The 19,233-nt window shown below is 48.8% G+C and overlaps 1 protein-coding gene across 1 annotated transcript in view; it reads right to left on the bottom strand.

The window, feature by feature from the left end:
- LOC143806639 (cathepsin W-like) overlaps nt 1–19,233 on the bottom strand; it is a 103,381-nt gene that overhangs the window by 10,144 nt on the left and 74,004 nt on the right. Inside the window, exon 9 of the mRNA XM_077287407.1 lies at nt 4,822–4,906. Within this exon, the coding sequence (XP_077143522.1) occupies nt 4,822–4,906 (85 nt within the window). The remainder of the gene's footprint in view (nt 1–4,821; nt 4,907–19,233) is intronic.

Raw genomic sequence — 19,233 nt, 5'->3', positions numbered from 1 at the left:
GAGGGAATAGATGATGAGATGGAAACCAAAGGTATGTCCCCATGAGCCCCCCGACATCCCCAGCTTAACACAGACATAGTTTTCCAGTCCAGTACTGGGTTATAAGATTGCAACCATGGTAATCCAAGCACTAACACATCATGTAAATTATGCAACACGAGGAAGCGAATCATCTCCTGATGGTCTGGAGTCATACGCATAGTCACTTGCGTCCAGAACTGTGGTCTATTACAAGCCAGAGGTGTAGAATCAATACCCTTCAGAGGTATAGGAACTTCCTGAGGCTCCAAATCAAACCCACAGCGCCTGGCGAAGGACCAATCCATGAGACTCAGAGCGGCGCCAGAGTCCACATAGGCATCGACGGTAATAACTGATAATGAACAAATCAGAGTTACAGACAGAAGAAATTTAGACTGTAAAGTGCCAATAGAAACAGACTTGTCAACCTTCCTAGTACGTTTAGAGCATGCTGATATAACATGCGCGGAATCACCACATTAGAAGCACAAGCCATTTTTGCGCCTATAATTCTGCCGCTCGCTTCTTGACAGAATTCTGTCACATTGCATTTTCTCTGGCGTCCCTTCAGAAGATACCGCCAAATGGTGCACGGGTTTGCGCTCCCGCAAACGCCGATCAATCTGAATCGCCATTGTGATGGACTCATTCAGACCTGTGGGCGTAGGAAACCCCACCATGACATCCTTAACGGCATCAGAAAGGCCTTCTCTGAAAATTGCCGCTAGGGCACACTCATTCCACTGAGTAAGCACAGACCATTTACGAAATTTTTGGCAGTATATCTCAGCTTCATCTTGCCCTTGAGACAGGGCTATTAAAGCTTTGTCAGCTTGAATCTCCAAATTAGGTTCCTCATACAGCAACCCTAAAGCCAGAAAAAACGCATCCACATTGAGCAACGCAGGATCCCCTGGTGTCAATGAAAATGCCCAATTTTGAGGGTCACCTCGCAGCAAAGAAATCACAATCTTAACCTGCTGAACAGGATCTCCAGAGGAGTGAGGTCTGAGAGAAAGGAATAATTTACAATTACATTTGAAATTCAGAAACCGAGATCTATCTCCGGAAAATACCTCTGGTGTAGGAATCTTAGGTTCAGAAATAGGAGTACGTATAACATAATCTTGTAAATTCTGAACCTTCGTAGCAAGATTATTTAAACCTGCTGCCAAACTCTGAGAGTCCATCCTTACACCGGAGAGATCAGAGCCATTCAAGGATTAGAAGGAGAGAAAGGCAAGGCTGTAAATAGAGCAGAAATACAACTGAGCCAACTAAGTAGCAAACATGTGAGGAAAAAAAAAAAAAATCTACAGACTTCTTTTACTCTCCTTTCTTCTGCCAATTACTTTAACTTTGGCCGGTCATACTGTCATGATTCCCCAATGGCATGGGAACATCAGAAACACAAAATAACAGACTAGCCCTCGGGTGATGGAAACTCAAGCTGACCGTGACCTAAATCTACCACACAACTAACAGTAGCCAGGAAGCATTCCTACGGCTGCCTAGATGCCATGCGCCAGCCGGAGAACTAACTACGCCTGGAAGAGGAAGGAACAGACCTGGCTTACCTCTAGTGAAATTCCCCAAAGATGATAGTAGCCCCCACATATATTAACGGTGAGTTCAGAGGAAAAGACATACACAGTATGAAGGTAGATTTAGCAAAGCGAGGTCCACTTACTAGATAGAGGAAGGATACAAAAGAGGACTTCACGGTCAGCTGAAAAACCCTTTCAAAAACCCATCCTGGAATTACTTTAAGACTCCTGTGTCAACTCATGACACAGGAGTGGCAATTTCAGTCCACAAGAGCTTCCAGTAACAGGAAATGACAAACTGTAAACTGGACAAAAAATACAAAACAAAAAGGACAAGAGTTCACTTAGCTGATCAGCAGACTGGTAGCAGGAACATGCAACTGAAAGACTCAGGTTACAATGATGACCGGCAAGGAAGTGACTGGAGAGCAAGGCTAAATAGGGAACTCCCAAAACTGATGGAAGCAGGTGAGCTGAGGCAGAAAAGAACACACAAGTCTCCAGTACCACCAGCCACCACTAGGGGAGCCCAAAAAGCGGATCACAACACAACCCCTTTGTATACCAGACCAATGCCCTAACACCATAACTTCACTCTCCAAAATCACTGAAGGGGAGCTTGCTCATCTCTCCAAATCACACCTCACCACTTGTGCGCTTGACCCTATCCCATCCCACCTCCTCCCCAAGCTCACCACCACACTAATCCCATCCTTAACCCATCTCTTCAACCTATCACTAACTTCTGGTACCTTCCCCTCTGCTTTCAAACATGCCACAATCACACCTATCCTCAAAAAGCCATCCCTTGACCCATGTCCAGCTATCGCCCCATATCTTTGCTCCCATTTGCTTCCAAACTCCTTGAGCAGCACATCCGTGCTGAACTTTCCTCTCACTTTGCATCTAACTCTCTCTTCGACAAACTACAATCTGGCTTCCGTCCCCACTATTCCACTGAGACTGCCCTGACCAAAATTACTAATGACTTAGGGTACCGTTACACTAAACGATTTACCAACGATCACGACCAGCGATACGACCTGGCCGTGATCGTTGGTAAGTCGTTGTGTGGTCGCTGGGGAGCTGTCACACAGACAGCTCTCCAGCGACCAACGATGCCGAAGTCCCCGGGTAACCAGAGTAAACATCGGGTTACTAAGCGCAGGGCCGCGCTTAGTAACCCGATGTTTACCCTGGTTACCATTGTAAATGTAAAAAAAAAAAACCACTACATACTCACCTTCTGATGTCCGTCACGTCCCTCGCCGTCTGCTTCCCGCACTGACTGTGTCAGTGCCGGCCGTAAAGCACAGCACAGCGGTGACGTCACCGCTGTGCTCTGCTTTTACTTTACGGCCGGCACTCACAGTCAGTGCGGGAAGCCGCCGGTGAGGGACGTGACAGGCACCGGAATGTAAGTATGTAGTGGTTTTTTTTTTTTTTACATTTACAATGGTAACCAGGGTAAACATCGGGTTACTAAGCGCGGCCCTGCACTTAGTAACCCGATGTTTACCCTGGTTACAAGCGAACACATCGCTGGATCGGTGTCACACACACCGGTCCAGCGATGACAGCGGGTGATCCAGCGACGAAAGAAAGTTTCAAACGATCTGCTACGACGTACAATTCTCAGCGGGGTCCCTGATCGCAGTAGCGTGTCAGACACAGCGAGATCGTATGTATATCGCTGGAACGTCACGGATCGTGCCGTCGTAGCGACCAAAGTGCCACTGTGAGACGGTACCCTTACTTACAGCCAAAGCTAACAGACAATTCTCTATACTCCTCCTTCTAGACCTGTCCTCTGCCTTCGACACAGTTGAACACTGCCTCCTACAGAACCTCTGTTCCTTTGGTGTCAAAGACTTTGTCCTATCTTGGATCTCCTCATGCCTTACCAACCACACATTTAGCGTTTCCTACTCCCATACTACCTCTTCATCTCGCCCCCTCTCTGTTGGTGTCCCTCAAGGCTCTGTGCTAGCACCCTTACTCTTCTCAATCTATACACTCGGCCTGGGACAACTCATAAGGTCTTATGGCTTCCAGTACCATCTATATGCTGATGACACTCAGATCTACCTTTCTGGCCCAGATGTCACCTCTCTGCTCTCCAGAATCCCAGAGTGTCTATCAGCCATATCCTCCTTCTTTTCCTCTTGCTTCCTCAAGCTCAATGTGGACAAATCTGAACTAATTATCTTTCCTCCAACTCGCATATCTTCCCTACCTGATCTTGCTATCAAAATAAATGAAATCACACTTACCCCGTCCCCAAAATCCGCTGCCTCAGGGTAACCCTTGACTGCCCTGTCCTTCAAACCGCACATCCAAGCTGTTGCCACCTCCTGTCGCCTCCAGCTCAAAAATATTTCCGGAATCCGTCCTTTCCTCAACCCTCATTCTACCAAAATGCTTGTGCATGCCCTAATCATCTCCTGCCTCGACTACTGCAACATCCTCCTTTGTGGCCTACCTTCTAACACTCTCGCACCCCTCCAGTCCATCCTTAACTCTGCTGCCCGACTAATTAATCTCTCTCCTCGCTACACTCCTGCTTCCCCTCTTTGCAAATCCCTACACTGGCTCCCAATTTCCCAGCGTTTCCAGTTTAAACTACTAACACTGACCTACAAAGACATCCATAACCTTTCTCCTCCTTATATTTCCAAACTAATCTCTCAATATCTTCCCTCACATAATCTCCGGTCCTCCCAAGACCTCCTTCTCTCCTCCACGCTTATTCGCTCCTCACCCAATCGCCTCCAAGACTTCTCCCGAATATCCCCCATCCTCTGGAATTCTGTGATCCAACACATCCGGTTATCCACCACATTTAGATCCTTCAAAAGAAACCTAAAAACCCACCTCTTCAAGAAAGCTTACAACCTGTAAAGACCACACGGTCACCTCAACACCATCGGAGCAACCGCAATCCCTGACCTACTGTCTCCTTCCCCATAATCCTGTAGATTGTAAGCCCGCAAGGGCAGGGTCCTCATCCTTCTGTATCAGTCTGTGATTGTTAGTTTGTTTACTGTAAGTGACATTTGTATTTTCATGTAACCCCTTCTCATGTACAGCACCATGGAATTAATGGTGCTATATAAATAAATAATGATAATTATATTCTGTTGTTTGTGAATCCACTTCTGTCCTTGGCTTAAATTAGGTAACTAGAATAACACATCTTACGAGCAATACATTTAAGTAACAAACTAAACAAGAATTTGGAATTTCTCTTTACCTTTTGAATATCCGACTGCTACAACTGCATGGTTTAATTTTGTTACATCACAGGATTTAGGATAAATTACTCCACATTTGTAAAGCTGTATTAACATGAAGAAAAAGTCAATAAGGAGGATCTGGTCAAATTACATACATTTAATTATTGTATCAGTGCTGTGTGGCTTCAGGTAAGTGAGCTATCAGACAAACAGGAGGAGGCGGTGCTGGGCAAGGAATAGAGCTGGAGTGACAGAGGCTTCAGATCTACTAATAGCTTTTCAGCTTCATTTGCATATAAATTCAAATGCTGATTTCTCAGTGATGGAGGAAAAGATCGGCCATGTAAAGGTATTGCTAGACTTGGAAAGAGCTACATGTGCTTATAAATAGTTTACGTGAAAGGCTGCTGACAGATTCCCTTTAACCCCTTCCCAACATGTGCCATATATGGCGCTACGTTCCCGCAAACTGCCGTACATATACGGAGTGATGATCACCCGACCTCACACTGAGCGTCGCCATGATCAAATGTGCGTGTCCGCTATATATAAGAGATGAGACCCTGCATCAACACCCACAATCGGTGCTAGTACCAATCACAGGTGTTTAACACCTGTGTTGCCGTTGTCAATAGTAACATCGGCATCGCAGAGGGAGGGAGCTTCCTCTATGCTCCCATCAGCACAACTACGATTCCGATCACATTGTGCCGATGGTCTCCATAATGACCCCGGGCTGAAAGATGGCCGCAGGGTCACCAATTGACGGTGGCCTGTCAGCTCATGCTCAGAGTAGGAGCTGACAAGCCTCCTCCCTGCATCTGAGATTCTAATCTAATGCTCTGCAGTGCAGAAGCATTGAAGAGTATTAGATCAGTGATCTGTCAGTATAAAGTTAATGTCCCATCCTGGGACAATGTAAAGAAGTAAAAAAAAAAGTTAATACAAATTGTAAAAATGTAAGAAGAAAAAAAATCATAAAATAAAGAACAAAAAAAAAGGAAAAATATTATTTCAATAAATACCTTGATTTATGTAAAAACAAAAATAAACAATAAAAGTACACATATTTGGTATTGGCGCATCCGGAACAACCCGTCCTATAAAACTGTCTCACTAGTTCGCCTTCACAGTTATTATAATAATAAAAAAAGAGGCAAAAACCAATTATTTATTATCATATCGCCGAACAAAAAGTGGAATAAAACGTGATAAAAAATATGTACATAAACATGATACCGCTGAAAACTTCATCTTATCCCACAAAAAAACAAGCTCTCAGAATAAAGTGATACAAAAATAGTTATATTCTCTATAAATTAGTTTTTATTGTGTACAAGTTCCAAAACATAAAAAAATGTGCGGTATCGCTGTAATTGTAGTTACACGTAGAAAGAAGATGCCTTATCAATTTTGCCACACGCGGAACGGCATAAAAAAAATTCCTGAGTTGCTGGTTTTTGTTCATTCTGTCTCCCAAAAATTGGAATAGAAAGTGATTAAAAAATGTCATGTGCCCGAAAATGGTACTAATAAAAGCTTCCGAAATATGGAAAATTTATGGTTCTCAAAATATGGTGATGCTTTTGCAATAAAATATACTAGGAAAATCTGCACTCCAGGAGTCAAATAGCACTCTCTCCAGAGTCTCGCCTTATAGCTAAATAGTACTGTACAGCCACATATGGGGGAAATGTTAGAACTATTTTGTGTAAAATAACTCTGATTTAAGGTCATAAAAATGTAAAGTTTGAAAAAATGCAAAATTTTGAAATTTGCACCAAATTTCCAATATTTTCACAAATAAATGCAAGTCATATCGAACAAATATTACCACTATCACCAAGTACAATATGTCAGTAGAAAATAATCTCAGAATCGGTGGGATCCGTTGAAGTTTTCCAAAGTTTTCACCGCATAAAGTGATGCTGGGCAGAATTGAAAAAATTGGCCTGATCAGGAAGGTGAAAACAGGCTTCAGGGCGAAGGGGTTAAAAGGCCACAATTGGTGTGAACACCATTGTAGCAGGTGGGGAGGTATACGTTACAGCCGACAGCCCACTGCTTATGGTGCGACCTCTAATCCTTAATCCGCACCAGCTCCAGGATAGACCGTTATGGCATAGTGCTGGAAATCCCTGACACCCATGATGTAAAAGTATGTGATAGTGCGGGAAGGGGTTAATGAGTGTGCAACCGAGATACAAAGAAGTCTTGGAATCAGCAAAACACTTAGGCCATGTTCACACTTTGCGGTTTTTACCGCGGAACCGCCGCGATTTTGATGCTGCGGGTCCGCAGCAGTTTCCATAGCGTTTCCATTTACATGTAAACCCTATGGAAACCGCAAACCGCTGTGCACATGCTGCGGGAAAAACCGCACAGAAACGCAGCGGTTTACAACCCGCAGCATGTCACTTCTTTGTGCAGAATCGCTGCGATTCTGCACCCATAGAAATGCATTGAACTGCTTACTTCCCGCAAGTGGATAATGTGCAGATGGTACCCGGGGTGGAGGAGAGGAGACTTTCCTCCAGGCCCTGGGAACCATATTTGAGGTAAAAAAAAGAATTAAAATAAAAAATCATGTTATACTCACCTCTCAGCGCTACACGCGGCCGGCCGGTCAGAGTTGCTGTGCGAGCAGGACCTGCGGTGACATCGCGGTCACATGACCGTGACGTCACGAAGCACATCATCTTTGGAACCGGACCGCCGGGTGCAGCGCCGAGGAGATCGGGACGTCAGAGGATGAGTATATAAACTTTTTTTTTTATTTTAACATTACTATTGATGCTGCATATTGCTGCATATGCAGCATCAATAGTATAGGCGGAAACCCGCAGCGGAAACCGCGGAACAAACCGCGATAAATCTGCAGGGATAACCGCAGCGGTTTTGCCCTGCAGATTTATGAAATCCGCTGCGGGAGAACCCGCAGAGCACACCGCAAAGTGTGAACATGGCCTTAGATCTCTAGCAAGGTGCTACACATGCAATGTATGATCTGATGTACGGTCATTCTTTCTAGGGTTCTCATGGAACCAGGTCTGTTACAATTTTTCTTCCCAAGTTTTTTTTCTGGTTGCACCACAACAGAGAACAGAACAGCTACGTTGTTGGACCACAATGGCTGACTAAGGGCGAAAATGAAACTTAGTAATAAAATCCTAATTATTGTTTGTTTTTGAGATGCGAATTTAGAAGTGACAACCAATATGGTGGCTACAATTTCTATTCTAATTCTTGAGTCCAGGAAGATGCTTTTTTTACTTGAAGTCACCTATGAAGTTAAGGTACCGTCACATTAAGCGACGCTGCAGCGATATAGACAACGATGCCGATCGCTGCAGCGTCGCTGTTTCGTCGGTGTGTGGTCGCTGGAGAGCTGTCACACAGACAGCTCTCCAGCGACCAACGATGCCGAAGTCCCCGGGTAACCAGGGTAAACATCGGGTTACTAAGCGCAGGGCCGCACTTAGTAACCCGATGTTTACCCTGGTTACCAGTGTAAATGTAAAAAAAACCAAACACTACATACTTACATTCCGGTGTCTGTCGCGTCCCCCGGCGTCCGCTTCCCTGCACTGTGTAAGCGCAGGCCGTAAAGCAGAGCGGTGACATCACCGCTGTGCTCTGCTTTATGGCCGGCCGGCGCTGACACATTCAGTGCAGGGAAGCCGCCGGCAGGGGACGTGACAGACATCAGAAGGTGAGTATGTAGTGTTTTTTTTTTACTTTTACAATGGTAACCAGGGTAAATATCGGGTTACTAAGCGCGGCCCTGCGCTTAGTAACCCAATGTTTACCCTGGTTACCAGTGAAGACATCGCTGAATTAGCGTCACACACGCCGACTCAGCGATGTCAGCGGGTGAGCCAGCGACGAAATAAGGTGCTGGCCTTCTAGCTCCGACCAACGATGTCACAGCAGGATCCTGATCGCTGCTGCGTGTCAAACACAATGATATCGCTATCCAGGACGCTGCAACGTCACGGATCGCTATCGTTATCGTTGTTAAGTTGTTCAGTGTGAAGGTACCTTTACTTGTGACTTGTAGTTGAAGATTCGTTCATTGGCCCAAGCTTTTATCATATCTTTTAGTTTATCTGCAGCTTGCTTCAGTGTCCAGCAAATGAAATTTATTGCAATATATACAGTAGGGTTCTCGTTTCACCCTTGGTGTGGTCCAGTGCCTCCATGCACCGTTCTGTCCTTTGTATTTGCAGACCTCTGCCTCCTTCTCATCTGCTTCACATTATTTCCACTCTCTCTGTACTCTCTGCGCTCTCTGTACTTGAAAGTACATTTATGCGTCCTGTTCCTGACATCGCTAGTGTTGAGCGATACCTTCCGATATCGGAAAGTATCGGTATCGGAAAGTATCGGCCGATACCGTCAAAGTATCGGATCTAATCCGATACCGATACCCGATCCCAATGCAAGTCAATGGGACGAAAATATCGGAATTAAAATAAACCCTTTCTTTCCTTGTAGGTTCATTCTACATGAAGGAAAACAACTAAGAATAATGTAGGATGTATTGGGGGAGGTGGCGGAGACATTAAAGGCACAGAGGTTTAGCCCAAACAAATAGAATAGCATGATTTTTAATTTTTTTTATGACGTTCGGAGTTAGAAAGATTTTGACTGTTATTTTTTTTTTATTTTGTCAGATATTGATGTTTCACTACTTCCACGCCCTTCACCTTCTTTTTTACTTCTCCCACACTTTCTTCTTCATTATCCTCATCATCAGCTTCTTTGACATCAACTTCTTCACCTTATTCATCTTCTTCTTCATCTTCTACCTATTATTTTTTTTTTTTACATTGTTCATATTTTTTTTATTTAACTATTATCTTCTTCGTATTCAACTTCTTCATCATATTCTTATTTGTGACAGGCATTCCCGTAGTTGTTATCTATAAAAGTTTGAAGATTACACCTTCCGTTCTGCCTGTCACAAAAGAGTTACATTTGTCCGCGTTCAGTTTGGCCTGCAGCATCAGGCTTTATCCAGGGGCACCACGAGGAGGAACGGACTCACCCCCATACACTGCTTAGTCTTCTTCTGCTTATAATTTAGATATCTTTTGCTCTGATATTTAGTGTTATGCTTAATGTTCTTCTGCTCTTTGTTCTGCAGCCTCTTGTTCTTCTGCTTCTCGGTCTTCCAGGTCGTCGTCATCTCCAGGGTCGTCGTCTCCGGGGTCGTCGTCATCGGGGTGGTCTTCAGGGTCATCGTCTCCAGGGTCGTCGTCATCTCGGTGGTTGTCGTCTCTGGTGTCGTCATCATCTTAGGGGTGGTCTTCCGGGTCATCGTCTTTAGTCTCTTGAACTTGGAAATGTAGCAGAAGGTACAAGAAGGCTGAGAAAATGCCGAGAAACAGCTGATGGAACTGGAACTCGGATGGCTACCCAAAGGTCCAAGAGCCAATGGAACTACCGAGGACCAGCTGACGTTACTGGAACCCGGTTACTAAGCAGGAGGTACCCGTGCCTGAAAGCACTACCAAGGACCACCTGACGTTGGTGGAACTCGGATACCCAGAGGGAGGCACCTAAGCCAAAGGCTCTGCCTGGAACCAGCTGACGGTACTGGAACCAGGATGGGGAGCAGAAGGTACAAGAGCAAAAGACACTGCCGAGAACCAGCTGACGGTACTGGAACCCGGATGGGTAGCCGAATGTCCAAGAGCCAATGGAACTACCGAGGACCAGCTGACGTTACTGGAACCCGGTTACTAAGCAGGAGGTACCCGTGCCTGAAAGCACTACCAAGGACCACCTGACGTTGGTGGAACTCGGATACCCAGAGGGAGGCACCTAAGCCAAAAGCTCTGCCCGGAACCAGCTGACGGTACTGGAACCAGGATGGGGAGCAGAAGGTACAAGAGCAAAAGACACTGCCGAGAACCAGCTGACGGTACTGGAACCCGGATGGGTAGCCGAAGGTCCAAGAGCCAATGGAACTACCAAGGACCAGCTGACGTTACTGGAACCCAGTTACTAAGCAGGAGGTACCCGTGCCTGAAAGCACTACCAAGGACCACCTGACGTTGGTGGAACTAGGATACCCAGAAGGAGGCACCTAAGCCAAAGGCTCTACCCGGAACCAGCTGACGGTGCTGGAACCAAGATGGGGACCTATTCAAGCTTGTCTTCCTAGAGCCCCAACTAGCGTTGTTGGAGCAAAGGGTCAGCAGGGGGAGCAGAGTGTAGGCCGAAGCCTGCACTGGCGGCAGCTTTGGGTCTGTTGTGTCTACGTGGCTGTTGCAGTACACGTTGCCGGCTACACAGCAGGGGGAACAGCTGGCGGTGCTGAACCCCACTGACACATTGGCGAGGTGTTTTGCTCTGTGCAGCCAGCACTTCCGGACAGCAACTAGCGGTGTTGGAGCCCGGGCTCTGCAGGTGGAGCAGAGTGTAGGCCGAAGCCTAATTGAACCAATTTTAAAGGTAACCTTTAACCCCCCCTCAGGGGTTACAAACTAGAAGAGCCACACCTTATGCAGCAGTAGTGCTGCACAAGTCAAAGGTTGCTCTTTTAATTTTTCTCCTTGCACACGCTGAATGAAACACGTATAACATTTAGCCCTTTATACAGTCAAACTGTGTTGGAGGCGAGAGTTCCCTTCGTAATGAGACGCAGCACAGATGTCAAGAATCCCACCTTGGTGCTGGGCGCAGCCTCCTGAGCGTTGTTATTTGCTGTACAGGAGTCTGCGCTGTCGTGTTATCCCTTGGCTTGCGCTGTTAGCGCTGCCCATCTTCTGACATCATTTAATGTCGGCCGTTGCGGTTTGCGATGACCATGAATCCCAGCCCCGCAGTGTCTTTACATAGTTAAAACACTGCGGGGCTGGGATTCATGGCCTGGCGCAGTACATATGTTCGCCTCTCACACTCGGGTCCTTACACCTGCTTCAGACTGTGCGGCGTCAGCTGATCCCTTATCGCATGCCACGGCCATGAAGCCGCACAGTCTGAAGAAGGCGGAAGGAGATGAGGGACAGGCGAACATATGCATTGCTCATGCCCATCAATCACACCCTCGCAGTCAAAATAAATAAGACACCGAGGGGCGTTGTGTGGGTCAGGGCGGCCGCAGAGGCGCAGCCAGCCAAACAATGATGCCAGAAGACGGGCAGAGCTACCAAGGGGGTTGCAGCGTGTCATTACAAAGGAAAGTCACACCTCCGGGACGGTTAAATGGTCACAGAGGACACATTTTAGACGTGTTCAGTTCCACATGTGCAAGGAGAATAAGTTTATGAGCCACCTTGCACACATGCAGCATTACCGCTGTACAAGGTGGCTGTAAAACATACAAACGCCTGGGGGAGGGGGGACAGGTTCCCTTCAATTTCAGTTCTTGTGTCTGCGTGGCTGTTGCAGGACATGTTGACGGCTACACAGCAGGGGAACAGCTGGCGGTGCTGAACCCCACTGACACATTGGCGGGTGTTTTTCTCTGTGCAGCCAGCACATCAGGGCCCCAACTGGCGTTGTTAGAGCCCAGGGTCAGCAGGAGAAGCAGGGGGAGCAGAGTGTAGGCCGGAGCCTGCACTGGCGGCAGCTTTGGGTCTGTTGTGTCTGCGTGGCTGTTGCAGGACACGTTGCCGGCTACACAGCAGGGGAACAGCTGGCGGTGCTGAACCCCACTGACACATTGGCGGGTGTTTTTCTCTGTGCAGCTAGCACATCTGGGCCCCAACTGGCGTTGTTAGAGCCCAGGGTCAGCAGGAGGAGCAGGGGGAGCAGAGTGTAGGCCGAAGCCTGCACTGGCGGCAGCTTTGGGTCTGTTGTGTCTGCGTGGCTGTTGCAGGACACGTTGCCGGCTACACAGCAGGGGAACAGCTGGCGGTGCTGAACCCCACTGACACATTGGCGAGGTGTTTGGCTCTGTGCAGCCAGCACATCTGGGCCCCAACTGGCGTTGTTAGAGCCCAGGGTCAGCAGGAGGAGCAGAGTGTAGGCCGAAACCTGCACTGGAGGAAGTTGAAAGGGAACCTTTAACCCCCCCCCCCAGGCGTTTGTAGCTGAAAGAGCCATCGTGTACAGCACTAATGCTGGAAAAGGTAAACTTAGCTCTTTTAATTAGGGTCCTTGCAAACGCTGAACTTGACACTTATGAAATGTGTCCCCTCACACGGTTAAACCGTCCGGTCGGAGGAACTTTCCTTTGTCATGTGACGCAGCACAGCCGTCATTCTTACCCCCTTGGCGCCGTGCGCCTCCTCCTCAGCGTTGTTTGAATCTGTCCCGGAGTCTGCGCTGTTATGTTATCCCTTGGCCAGGCACACTTAACGCTGCCCGTCTTCTGACATCATTTGGTGTCAGGCTGGCTGCGCCTGTGCGGCCGCGCTGGGCAAGATCCCGCCTCGCTGTGTCATCTAATGTAATCACTCTGCGGACCTGTGATCCATGGGCATGAGCAGTGCATATCGCCTCTCACTCCCTTCCCTCCGGCTTCTTCAGACTGTGCGGCGTCACGGCCGTGGCATGCTATTAGGGATCAGCTGACGTTGCACAGTCTGAAGAAGGCGTAGGGAGAAGAGTGAGAGGCGGAGGTTGAGATATGCACTGCGCATGTCCATGGATCACAGGCCCGCAGTGGGATTAAATCAGAAGACACTACGAGGCGGGATCTTGCCCAGCGCGGCCGCACAGGCGCAGCCAGCCTGACACCAAATGATGTCAGAAGATGGGCAGCGCTAAGTGTGCCTGGCCAAGGGATAACATAACAGCGCAGACTCCGGGACAGATTCAAACAACGCTGAGGAGGAGCCGCACGGCGCCAAGGGGGTAAAAATGACGGCTTTGCTGCGTCACATGACAAAGGAAAGTTCCTCCGACCGGACGGTTTAACCGTGTGAGGGGACACATTTCATAAGTGTTAGGTTCAGCATGTGCAAGGAGCACCACGAAAAGAGGCACTTTTTCCCTTTGCATCATTACTGCTGCACAAGGTGGCTCCTTCAGTAACAAATGCCTGGGGGGGGGGACAGGTTCCCTTAAATTTAACTTGTTGTGCCTGCGTGGCGGTCGCAGGACACGTTGCCGTATACACAGCAGGGGAGCAGCAGGCATTACTGAACCCCACTAACACATTGGCGAGGTGTTTGGCTCTGTGCGGACAGCATATCTGGACGGCAACTAGCGGTGTTGGAGCCCAGGGACAGCAGCAGGAGGAGGTGGAGGAGATAGGAGGGATTGCCACACACACAGCTGGGGAACAGCTGACGTTACTGAACCCCAATAACAGAGGAGCGACTGTTGGGACTGTGCGGACAGCACTTCTGGACGGCAACTAGCGGTGTTGGAGCCTAGGGACAGCAGCAGGAGGAGGTGGAGGAGATAGGAGGGATTGCCACACACACAGCTGGGGAACAGCTGACGTTACTGAACCCCAATAACAGAGGAGCGACTGTTGGGACTGTGCGGACAGCACTTCTGGACGGCAACTAGCGGTGTTGGAGCCCAGGGACAGCAGGAGGAGATAGGAGGGATTGCCACACACACAGCAGGGGGGCAGCAGGCATTACTGAACCCCACTAACACAATGGCGAGGTGTTTGGCTCTGTGCGGACAGCACTTCTGGACAGCAACTAGCGGTGTTGGAGCCCAGGGACAGCAGCAGGAGGAGGTGGAGGAGATAGGAGGGATTGCCACACACACAGCTGGGGAACAACTGACGTTACTGAACCCCAATAACAGAGGAGCGACTGTTTGGACTGTGCGGACAGCACTTCTGGACAGCAACTAGCGGTGTTGGAGCCCAGGGACAGCAGGAGGAGCAGAGGAACACAGTGTAGGCCTAAGCCTGATTGGAGAAAGTCTAAAGGGAACCTTTAACCCCCCCCCCCAAGGCGTTTGTAGCTGAAAGAGCCAGCTTGTGCAGCACAAAGGATGCAAAAGGAAAAGGTGGCTCTTTTCATTATGCTCCTTGCAAACACAGAACTAAACACTTATAAAATGTGTTCTCTGATACCGTGAGACCGTCCCGGAGGTGGGACTTTCCTTCGTAATATGACGCAGCACAGCTGTCATTCCTACCCCCTTGGCGCCGTGCCCAGGGTCCTCAGCATTGTTTGATTCCGTCACGGAGCCTGCGCTGTTATGTTATCCCTTGGCCAGGCACACTTAGCGCTGCCCCTCTTCTGACATCATTTGGTGTCAGGCTGGCTGCGCCTGTGCGGCCGCGCTGGCCGAGAGCCCGCCTCGCAGTGTCGTCTAATGTAATCCCACCGCGGGCCTGGGATCCGTGGCCATGCGCAGTGCATATCCTCACCTCTCACTCCTCTCCCTACGGCTTCTTCAGACTGTGCGGCGTCACGGCCGTGGCATGCTATTAGGGATCAGCTGACGGCGCACAGTCTGAAGAAGGCGTAGGGAGATGAGTGAGAGGCGGAGGTTGAGATATGCACTGCGCATGTCCATGGATCTCAGGCCCGCAGTGGGATTAAATCAGAAGACACTGCGAGGCGGGCTCTCGGCCAGCGCAGCCGCACAGGCGCAGCCAGCCTGACACCAAATGAAGTCAGAAGAGGGGCAGCGCTAAGTGTGCCTTGCCAAGGGATAACATAACAGCGCAGGCTTCGAGACAGAATCAAACAACGCTGAGGAGCCGGCACACGGCGCCGGGGGGGTAAGAATGACGGCTGTGCTGCGTCACATTACGAAGGAAAGTCCCACCTCCGGGACAGTTTTACGGTATCAGTGGACACATTTTATAAGTGTTAAGTTCTGCGTGTGCAAGGAGCTAAACAAAAATAGCTACCTTTTCCTTGTGCAGCATTACTGCTGCACAAGGTGGCTCTTTCAGTAAAAAACGCCTTGGGGGGGGGGGGACAGGTTCCCTTACATTTCAGTTGTTGTGTCAGCGTGGCGGTCACAGGACACATTGCCGGCTACACAGCTGGGGATCAGCTGACGGTACTGAAACCCAATAACACTGGGTCGTATGTTTTGACTGTGCAGACGGCACTTCTGAGCCTCAACTGGCGGTGTTGGAGCCCAGGAATTTAAGTTCAGGTGGTAGAAAGATGAACACAACAGGAGACCTGGATAACGTAGACAGTCACCTAATTATTTAATCAGGAAGAGGAGTGGCAAATTCCTGCGAGATCCAGGCCTTGTTCATTTTCAGGAAAGTTAGCCGGTCAACGTTATCGGAGGATAGTCGCATGCGACGGTCAGTTAGTACACCACCTGCAGCACTAAAGACGCGTTCCGATAATACACTAGCCGCAGGGCAAGCCAGCACCTCCAATGCATACTGGCTTAGCTCTGGCCATGTATCCAGCTTTGAGACCCAAAATTTGAAAGGTGAAGAGCCGTCTGGGAGTACAGCAAGAGGGCAAGACATGTAGTCTGTCACCATCTGACGGAACCGTTGCCTCCTGCTGACTGGAGCCGTCTGTGATGGTGTAGACTTTTGTGGCGGGTACAGAAAACTGTGCCACAGTTGGGCCATACTGGTCTTGCCTTGGCCAGAGGCACTGCTTCTGCTCCCTCTTTGTGCAGAGCCTCCACCACTGCCTGGACGCACTGAGCTGCTTTGTAATGCACTAGCAGCACTTCTCTCACTTGGAATGGAGAAGATGATGGAATTCACCAGTGTGTCTTGGTACTCCCGCATTTTTCGCTCCCGGTTCAACGGTGTGATGAGGCTTTCTACGTTGTCCCGGTGGCGAGGATCGAGGAGGGTGAACACCCAATAATCAGACATGTTGAGAATGTGGGCGATGCGGCGGTCGTTTCTCAGGCACTGCAGCATGTAATCCACCATGTGCTGCAGACTGCCAACTGGCCAAGAAACGCTGTCCCCTGCTGGAGGCGTGATCTCTGCCCGCTCGTCATCACCCCACCCTCGCTGTACACACTGAGTACTGGACAATTGTGTAACTCCCACCTCTGGACGGATGTCTTCCTCCTCCATTGACTCCTCCTCATCCTCCTCACAAACTGTCCCCTGCCTATGCGTTTGTGAGGAACCACGTGGCGCTGACTGTCCAGAAGATGATGGAAATGGTGAATCTCCCTCTCCCTCTTTGGGCCGTACGGGGAATCTCTTCCTCAGAGCTGCTCCCACCACCTTCCTGTCCCTCACGCCAAGATGGGTCAAGGACCTCATCATCTACACTACCCTCTGCCCCCAACTGCTCCTCCTGGGTAGTCTCAGCAGCAGAGCACGCACCAGAAAGTGGCACCTGAGTGTCATCAGCGGATGCGTCCTGCGATGTGGTGACCGGAGGCACTGGCCCACCCGCCTCTTCAGAGGAAGAGAGAAAAAGCGGTTGGGCATCACTGCACCCTGCCTCTTCTTCCATTTCTCCAATGCTGCTTGGCTGGCCCCCTGTTTCCAAGCCAAGAGATTCAGAGAACAGAAGTAGAGACGGCTCCTGTCCTGGGCTCTCTGTCTGCCTGGGCAATTTGGCAGGTGGTGAAGAGACAGATGGCTGCTCTCCAGTGCTCTGTGTCTGAGAGGATGTGGCACTAATTGAAGTTGATGCATTAGCTGCCATCCATCCGACAATGGCTTCAATTTGTTCTTCACGCAGCAGCGGTGTACGGTGCTCTGCGACAAAGCTGCGCATGAAGGACTGTTCCCTGGTGAAAGTGGCTGCTGATGAGTCACCGGTGCCCGCAGCAGGCACAGAATCCCCACATCCTCTCCCTGCTCCGCGCCCATGCCCACGTGCCTTACTCACTGCCTTCTTCATCTTGGTTGACTGATAAAGATAAGCAGAAAAGTACTAACGGCTTTGTGTGCTTATTCCTGAACAACTCCTAACAGGTATAAGAAACACTAATTTTCTAAAGTGTGGACTAGACTTTAATATGAGCTAATGTGGCCTACACAAATGTAAAGTGGTGTGTTTGGTGAACTTTATTATTTATTTATTTTTGGGGGGCTGAACTGACAACAGAGAGAGCTGCAGTCACACGGAGACCGTGCAGACAGCCGTAAACGGCGCTGCAAGGCCCAAAAACCCTCCTCTACGTTATCCTATGTTGTGTGTTTCCACGTTAGCTGGAGACGGGTGGAAAGACACTAATAGGAATTTTTTGAAAAAATGTGCAGCAGCCTGCACTACTTAAAACAAAAGGAAAATTGATTTTACGGTATGACGCAGTGAAGAACCCTGAGCTGGAGACAACCAGGCTATGGCTGCTCACAGACTACAGGGCGAGCTGCAGTCACACGGAGACCGTGCAGACAGCCGTAAACGGCGCTGCAAGGCCCAAAAAACCTCCTCTACGTTATCCTATGTAGTGTTTTTCCACAAGTTAGCTGGATACGGGTGGAAAGACACTAATAGGATTTTTTTGAAAAAATGTGCAGCAGCCTGCACTACTTAAAACAAAAGGAAAATTGATTTTACGGTATGACGCAGTGAAGAACCCTGAGCTGGAGACAACCAGGCTATGGCTGCTCACAGACTACAGGGCGAGCTGCAGTCACACGGAGACCGTGCAGACAGCCGTAAACGGCGCTGCAAGGCCCAAAAACCCTCCTCTACTTTATCCTATGTAGTGTTTTTCCACAAGTTAGCTGGATACGGGTGGAACGACACTAATAGGATTTTTTTTTAAAAATGAGCAGCAGACTACACTACTTGAAAAAAAAAAAAAAAGAACAGTATGAGGCAATGAACCACCCTCCCTGAACTGAATACAACCAGCTATGGATGGCCTATGGCTGCACTCAGACTAGAGAGTGGGCTGCACTCACACACCCACACACAGACCTTGCAGATCGCTGTGAAAACAGCGCTACAAGGCAAAAGCAAGGTGATTAGTAGGTGAACACAGCGGTTGCTAAATTAGCCTTTGAAAAGCACAAAGAAGCAAATCGCTATCTCTAAACTGGCCCTCAGTCAGCAAACAGCGTCCTGTCACTAACTGAATTCACAGCAGAGTGAGCGCAAAATGGCGCCAGCGACTATTAAACTGCATCATGACATCATTTCAGCAGCCAATCACAGCCTTGCCAGTAGTTTCAGGCCCTCCATGCTGAACAGGATGTGCCCACACTTGGAATCATTCTCATTGGCTGATTTCGTACAAATTTGTGCAGTTTGAATCCTGGGAACTTCCGATTCCGGTATCCGATACGCGGCAAGTATCGGATCTCGGTATCGGAATTCCGATACCGCTAAGTATCGGCCGATACCCGATACTTGCGGTATCGGAATGCTCAACACTAGACATCGCTCCACTGTGTAGTGAGCAAGCAAGAAACAAGCTGCAAATCAAGTAAAATTATGATTTTCTAAAGGCCAAGTTCCCTATAGGGATATGTACTGTATCTTGTTTACCATGCAATTTAGGAGTGACAGACTCCCGTTAAAGGTATTTTCTTCACAGTATGTGTATATACTGTGTATGTATATGCCATAGAATGTAAGTCTGCAAGG

The sequence above is a fragment of the Ranitomeya variabilis genome, chromosome 2 (assembly GCF_051348905.1).
Source record: "Ranitomeya variabilis isolate aRanVar5 chromosome 2, aRanVar5.hap1, whole genome shotgun sequence".
NCBI classification, from domain to species: domain Eukaryota; kingdom Metazoa; phylum Chordata; class Amphibia; order Anura; family Dendrobatidae; genus Ranitomeya; species Ranitomeya variabilis.
Note: the sequence above shows the minus strand (reverse complement) of the source record. Positions and strands in the feature narration are given on the sequence as shown.